The sequence below is a fragment of the Cryptotermes secundus genome, unplaced genomic scaffold (assembly GCF_002891405.2).
Source record: "Cryptotermes secundus unplaced genomic scaffold, Csec_1.0 scaffold204, whole genome shotgun sequence".
Classification (NCBI taxonomy): Eukaryota; Metazoa; Arthropoda; class Insecta; order Blattodea; family Kalotermitidae; genus Cryptotermes; species Cryptotermes secundus.
The window spans coordinates 485,105-493,096 of NW_019738351.1; the positions used below are offsets into that span (position 1 = coordinate 485,105).

General features: G+C 40.0%; 1 protein-coding gene across 7 annotated transcripts in view; it reads right to left on the bottom strand.

The window, feature by feature from the left end:
- Positions 1-7,992, bottom strand: part of LOC111870743 (protein PRRC2C) — a 109,501-nt gene that overhangs the window by 27,027 nt on the left and 74,482 nt on the right. For all 7 annotated transcript variants that reach the window (XM_033753987.1, XM_033753990.1, XM_033753989.1 and 4 more), the window contains 3 exons: positions 6,699-6,881; positions 5,675-5,883; positions 2,562-2,676 (listed from right to left, as the gene is read on the bottom strand). In XM_033753987.1, coding sequence (XP_033609878.1) covers positions 2,562-2,676; positions 5,675-5,883; positions 6,699-6,881 — 507 coding nt within the window. The remainder of the gene's footprint in view (positions 1-2,561; positions 2,677-5,674; positions 5,884-6,698; positions 6,882-7,992) is intronic.

The window sequence follows — 7,992 nt, forward strand, 5'->3', positions numbered from 1 at the left end:
TGAAAAGCGCTGTAATATGTCTTTGATATTACACATTTGGGCAATTCCACGTTAATGTTACGTTAGTCTGTACTTAACTACGTATTTCACTAAAAAATGCAACATTTTAACTCGGTTTTTGGTAGATGTTTACGTGACTAACATAAGGCTACTGTGGAAGTGCCCATTTAGGTTACAATGACATTCGTTTATAACGACACTATTTTTAGGTCCTTTTGATGACGTTATAACCAAGTTCTACTGTGTGTGTGTGTATATATATATATATATAGAACACTTGTGGATTTGTGGTTTTATATATATATATAAAACCACACATGACTAGACTGGCTCTTTTGGAAGTGACAAGTCAACTCTCAACATAAACCACATTTTCCAAGTTGGCAATCCAACTTTCCTCACAACAGTACCTCTGGTTCATGTCACTGCAAGATGCATGTTGTCAGTTAAAACTTGATATTTACAGTCTGAACTGGACATATGTGAATCTCTCAAATTTTTGAGACTGAAACAAGAACAAATTTGAATTCAAACACCGATTTTTCGGTCTCAAACTGCTTCAGACAACAGATTCTTAAATATAATGATTTATAACAATCTTTCAACGCAAACAAATCAAATATCAAATTGTAAAATATCAAGCAGTACACTTCAGTGCATTGCAGGAAAGGTGCATGTTGTAAGTTAAAACTTGATATTTACAGTCTGAACTGGACATATGTGAATCTCTCAAATTTTTGAGACTGAAACAAGAACAAATCTGAATTCAAACACCGATTTTTCAGTCTCAAAACTGCTTCAGACAGCAGATTCTTAAATATGATTTATAAAAATCTTTCAATGCAAACAGATCAAATATCAAATTGGGACAAGCAGTACACTTTAGTGCATTGCGGGAAAAGTGGACAGTGTTTATTAACCTTTATGAGTCGAAAGACACCATATGGGGACCTTTAAAGTAAAGCAGAGTGGCTGAATGACACCGTATGGTGACTCGCAGTCCACGCGTGCGCACAGTGTTTTAAAATCTAATTTTAAGATAGAAATTCTTGTTCTACTTACATTATTTTTGGACACCAGCTTTATAAGTAGACTGTCTTCCCTCCTGCATCATCTAACTGAATGCAGAGTCTGACATCGCAATTCATGCACTTTGTCCGTACATAACTCTGTTTTCCATGCGAAGCGCACACACGACACCTCGGTCTCATATTAGCAGGAAGTAGGCCAATGATGGCGGTTGGTCTCCTCTATTCGTAACGCTTATAAAACATCGCAATTTCAACTATGCACCATGGCCCCATTTTGCATGGAAGAAGCCGAAATTGAGGCCGATCATAAATCACACCATTCAGATTGCAGTACAGACGATTTTGAAGGGTTGAGGAAAGAAGGGGGAGTTGCTTCTGAGAACAGTACCTCTGTGTGGCTAGGCCGAGATATAAACAGGCAGAGTTTCTGAAGAACAAAGTACGATAAGAATTCGTCAACACTGGTGCATACAGGAAGGATCCGAAGTGACTGGAGAATGTGCAGTACAAACAAACTTCCTCCCCTTTCGCCAGATAAGACATAGTAAGAGAGAACGTCAGCAGCATGCATTTATACTGCAGAAACGTTTTGTGCAGAAGCTTTATGCATTTTTGTGGACAGACGCTCAAAACTAGGGAAAAATTATTTTGGAATCATTGTAACAATTTTTACAGATTCTAAAATCTGTAAATTACAATATCTGATTCTATATTCTTTCTAGATAAAAGTAGCGTTTATTTCGTTCATTTATCACAAAAATTGTAGAAATCACAGCATTTTCAGTAACACGATTACAATTTTTATTACTCTACAATGGCGGGCATTTAAATTAACTCCGGCCCGTGGCCATTACTGGAATTTAAATGGCCTGTCCCTTAAAGGTTAACTGTCATCAAAATGCAAGGGACTGATCTAACAGGGAACAATTTTTGTTTTCATCGAGTCCTTAAATGTTGATGTATTTTAGTGCCCTGTTCCACTGATTCACGTCCATGATGTGTAGGTACTGACACACCTGAGGATGGCAGAGTGATGCCGAAACATGCAGTGAAGTGACAAGTGAGATTGTGTGCACTAGAATACGGTCAATACATACATATCATGGACGTCCTTAAATGGTTCCAAATTCCTGTTTCAAACTGAAAAGTCATTCTTGAACATGTCTAATTTTAACTAGAGGAAAAAAGCTGTTGAAATTCAACTGGAAGTAACTGTTTTCATTTATCCTTTCCTTTGTTCTTTTCACACCCTGAACTTTTCCTCCTCCTTTCTCCCATGTTTCTTTCCTGTCCCACTTGTCCACTGCTATCAGCATTCATCTCCGGTTGCGTTACATCTTCATCCTCCAGATGGCACAGTTTTGAATACAGAGCTGCCAACTGTGACAACTTTGTGCCATACCCCCACCACTTCAAATTTTATTCTGAGGTCTGCTTATCTTCATCATACAGAAGCAAACATAAATGAAACTGGACATATCTCCTTCATAAAAAGTATAGAGAAGTTTAAAAAAAGCAAGTCAGGATTACCTTACAAACATTGCTTGAAGTGGAGGTGGGGTCATTTTTGACCATGCTAGGAACAGCAGACACTGCTACCCCTCCAGTGTAATTATTTGTACCACCCTGCATCGGTGGACCGGGGCTGCAAAATAACCACATCAGCATGTACAGCACTTCCTCTTCAATACTGTCACACATATGAGTGACTATAGAGAGTATTTGCATTGGTAACTGGATTTGCTGAACATTTATACAGAACTCATGACTAAAATTACAGTGCTGTAACAGATCTAAGTCTTCTCAGTCTGCTGTCTCTCCACCATTTGTTGCCTAGTAGTAGCTGCCAACAGCAGACGTTCCCCCTTCCTCTGGGTTCCTGCACTGTCCCCATGCCTAAGCTACCAGCTTCTAATAATAGCTCACAATGATACAAACTGCCATATAACACCATTCTTATATGTTACTGCATTTGATTTAGTGACTGGTCTCCCCCCACCACACACAAACACACACAGGGGGGGGGGGCCCACAGTATACAAAACTGAAAACCATTTAGGAAATACACACAGGAAGAAATGCATAATGCATTAATTTTAAATGACCATAACAAGGATAAAACTTAAATTCTGATAGAATCTTTCACATCTTATCTGCAATGAAGTATTAGAATAAAATGCAGAAATTTAACGAATGATAACACAACTGTCAATAGCCCCTACAGCCAAACTGTTGTTATATGCATATGAAACGTAGATTAAGCGGTGCTTCAGCAATAATCTTGGAAGTGTTGTATTTACAAGACTCATGCCTAATGTATGATGCCTAAAATGCACAATCCTGGATTCAGAGTAACTGTTGCAGAGGCATCCCCTCGTTCACAAGTCACATTTCTGCAACAAGTACGTGCACAACACTCGGAGATGCTGTTTCTACCTGGTCGACTATAAACTGATGCGAAGCAATATACAAGTTCCAAAGCCAGAGCCACCGAGGATAGGACACATTAGGGACAGTCCCATTTATTAGAGCCAAAAACCCAACGTGTATGTGAAAACAGAAATCAGTAAGGAAATAGCCAAGGGTGATGTAACAGCCTGCAAAATGATTGTAAATACTTGTAAACCATGTAATTATTTGTTAAGATTAACCCTTCAGCGCGGGCATTTAAATATCGCTGTTGTGGGGCCTCCTGCAGTAGTATTTTTTAGTTGTCCTTTTAAATTTTGCTCTAAATTATATTATGTATCATAACTTTTGAACTATATCAGATATAATTATGAATTTTTCACTGAAATAATCTTAAAAGATGGTTTTATAATCTTACCTTATAATATGAGTGCCCTGTATCTGAGCGGTGGAAGCAAGTAGATTAGAAGTTGAGTTTCATATGGTATTTCTTGAAACATCCATCTAAACACAACCCTGCCTCACATTCACTGCATCAGTAAATAGATTCTTTCCTTTTACCATGTTTTGCGCACACCACACATCTTTTTTGAGGCTTTGCCTTTTTCTTTTGGCTGGAATACGCTCCAGGAAATGTCGTTCTGTGAGTCTTTTACGCGTCGGCTCAACTGACGGACGGCTGTATACAGGACGAAGAACACCAGAACCGTGTTTTTCCATGAGGCCTTGTGCTAGTGAAAGTCTGAACTTTAGTGTGTTCATGCTTTTGTTATTCGGGAGACACTGACATATGACCNCTGCTACATTGAGTAGCCTCTTGAATAACTTCTGATACCACTTAGTACTCTTCTTTCGTTCAATCAAGTACGGCTGTAGCATTTGATCCTTCAGATCCACTCCTAGCATGTTTCTGTTGTAATCGCAAACAACCACGGGCTTTCTTGTTTGTTTGCTTTATTCACAACCACACGCATATCATCTTTGTGGTACGATGATATCATAGTCACCTGGCCACTGTAACTGTGAGGTCACGCGTTCTATTCAGACTGACTGGCAGAGCTGCTGGATCTTCAGTGTTATGGTTACACGATCAGACAGTGCATTCTTTTCACAAGTCACTCGGCCACTGTAACTGTGAGGTCACGTGTTCTCTTTAGACTGACTGGCAGAGCTGCAGGATCTTGAATCTTATGGTTACACAAACAGAGAGCGCATTCTTTTCACAACAGCCCAGTGCATTTGTCATCATGCTGGTGTGTTTCGTTCCATATTTATGGGCCTTCGAAATTAGGCTTACAGCTTGGTGTACGGTGTACGGCAAACCACAGGCAGGACCATTTAAATACCAGTGTACCATGTACAGCAAACCACACTGAAGGGTTAATCAGTATAAATTGAATAATCAACCTGAACCATGTGTCTGGTCATTAACAAGTGACAACAGATACAAGTAGAGTAAAAAAATAAGGCGCTAGCAACTGTTAAATGTTACTAAAAGATTTCCTTCAGAACAAAGATCGTAACATGGTTCAAAAGCCTGTTAATTATACTCTTAGGCTGTTACATCATGTGGATATGAGTGATGCTGACTGACGTTTCTGGAGGCACATTCTGCCTCCATCTTCAGGATCAAAGTGTTTATGATGGGCAAATTTCTTTCTGCATACAGGATCCTATTTCAAAGAACAATGGAGGAGGGGTGGGACAGCATGGACTGGTGGTGCAAATTGGTTTTTTGGTGCACTCTTTTTGAAACAAGATACTATATGTAAACAGCAACCCACCACTGAAGGTGGATGCAGCTAGGACCTCTGAAACTTCAGCAACACTGCCCACACACAGCATAAAAACTGAAGAATGGAATTAACATTAATAATCAACCACTATGATGGACTAAAATCAGAAATGGCAAAACTGTCCTTGTTCTTGAAAGCCCCAGATCATAGGGCATGAGAGAATGGAGGTATATACTCTACACATTCTTAATGCCCCAGTCCTACACCTCCACCCTCATGGAATTGGATAGCAGGCTGTATGGGTCCCATGACATATCTGAACACTGGAGAAGAGACATCTGACCCTGCTGAGAATCAAACCCCATTCTATAGCTGCCCAGTCCACAGCCTAATCACAACAACAACTCGGCCAGCGCATTCTTACAAATATGACACAGCAGTAATGATTATACTGGTACTGAGGGCCTAAACAAATGCACACTGTCAGTTTACTCTCACCTGTACACTACTTCTCCAGGGTTAAGAGGTGATCCATCATCACCGGAAACAACCCCTGGTCCGTCAACAGACTTGGCGAAAGATGACGGATCAAGACCGGCATCAACAGGGTTACCAAACGTTGGTGTGAAGGATGATGCAGTTGAAGCCACGCTTCCATCCTCGTTATGTTCAATAACTGTGGGCATCGCAGGCATGCTTTCCCACACCTTACACAACAGATAATACAAAAATGAATTACAGTCAACTGTAGACATGTTGCAAGTTCATTCTAAAGGGTTCTGACAATGGTGTATAACACTCAGAATTACTGGTTTTTCAGTATTTGCCCATTATCCAATATTTTAAAAACTGGAGAACAAAACGTTTTAGAAACTGGATCTTGTTTCCGTCCTCAGGTGAAGGGCAGACACCTACTCTGTTGGGTCCATTAGAAAGAGCTGAGGTTAGCTCATTCTAACAGACCCAACTTTTCACCTGTGGACAGAAACAGATCCAGTTTTCAAAATCTTTTGTTCACCAGTTTTTAAAATTCTGAATGTCTCAAGTTTAACCACACAGACCAACTAGATCTGAACAGAGGGCCTCTTGATTATTGAAGCAGAAGTGCTACTCACTGATAGCAACATTCTATCTCAGTTATTTAACTCAGCAGCAAAATGATAGCTTCTATAATGAAAGTGCCATTTTTCTGGGATGTGACGCCATGTTGTCTGATATAAGTTCACCGATGTTCTTCCAAAATACAGAACCTCTACCGGACTACATGGCATCAGGTCCCAGAAGGTAGTACTCCTGATATTCATCTATGTGAGAACCTCAAATATAACATTTTCTCTTATATCTGCTGCACGTGGCCATGACAATGGAACATAACAGCTCCTTCATAAAGTGTCATACTGTGGCAGGCCCACAGATACAAGACTATGCTATGTCAATCTACATTTCTTTCATAAATATTTACACACACATTTCACTGAACACAGAAGGCAGGGAACTGAGAACAAAAAATTCATGCAAATACCTTCTTTACAGATGCAATCTTAAAATTGAGATCAGCAGCAGGTGATGATATGGTGGACTGTACACCAGGGGTCATATGCATCGAGCGGGGAAGTCCCATTGTCTTGTTAGTCTTGTCGTCTGTTAACTGGGTCAGTTCAGAGTCGAATGTGAAGTCCAACTTCATATCCACGCCATCTTCATTCTACAAATGAAAAGAAAACCATGTTCATCCTGAACTAGAAAAACACATTATTTTTAAATGATACCAGAAGCTAGACAAGCTCCTTCTCTGCCCAGGATATAACTGCTCTCCACAACATCGTCACAAGACATGGCAACTAGAAGTTTCAAGAAACAACAACCCTCAAATTAATAAATTAAAAGATGATCACATGCCTGAAAACTGCAGCACTGACGCATCACTGCAACAGCCCTGGCTATCATATGGATTTACAATGGTAAAAAATAAATTTCATAATATCTCTATGTGTTTTCTACAAGGTTCACGGCAGGAAAGCTTCAGTTACAATATAGTGGGTGGCCACGCCATAGCTCAAGCGGTTAGTTGCTGGCTTCCCCCGTGGTGGCACGGATTTGATCCCAGGTCTGGTCAAGTAGGATTTGTGGTGGACAAAGTTGCACTGGGGTGGGTTTTCTCCGAGGACTTCAGTTTCCCCTGCCAATCTTTATTCCACCAAATTCTCCATCTTCATAATCACCTGGGGCATGCTACAATAGGCCAAACAGTGGCCGCCGTGCTGAGTGGACCCAGCTGGACTCCACTAAAAAAATACAGCTGCCAGATCCATATATCAGGGGGATATCTGAACATCCTAATACCCTAACAGTAAACTGTTACCCACCTTGAGTACAAAAATGACTCCCTTGTAATAGTGGGAGATTTAAAATCCCCATTCCCAGACAATAGGGTAATCTTGGCATTTTGACAAGTTAATAATAATCTTTCTTCTGCTGGATAGGCATTAGAAGCTTTAAATTAACCCTTTGACGTGGTCATTTAAATTCCGCGGCCGCGGCTCCTGCGGTAATATATTCAGCCGGCCATTTAAATTTTGCTCGAAAATTATTTATTCATCATTGTTCTTAAATTCTATGAGATAGGAACATGAAACTTTCACTAAAATGATCTTAAATGGTGGTTTTATAACCTTACCTTATAATATGGGCGCCCTGTATCTCGGCCATGGAAGCAGGTTGTTTAGTATTTCAGCAGTGAATGGTACGCCTTGAAGGATGAAACTTTCACTAAAATGATCTTAAATGGTGGTTTTATAACCTTACCTTATAATATG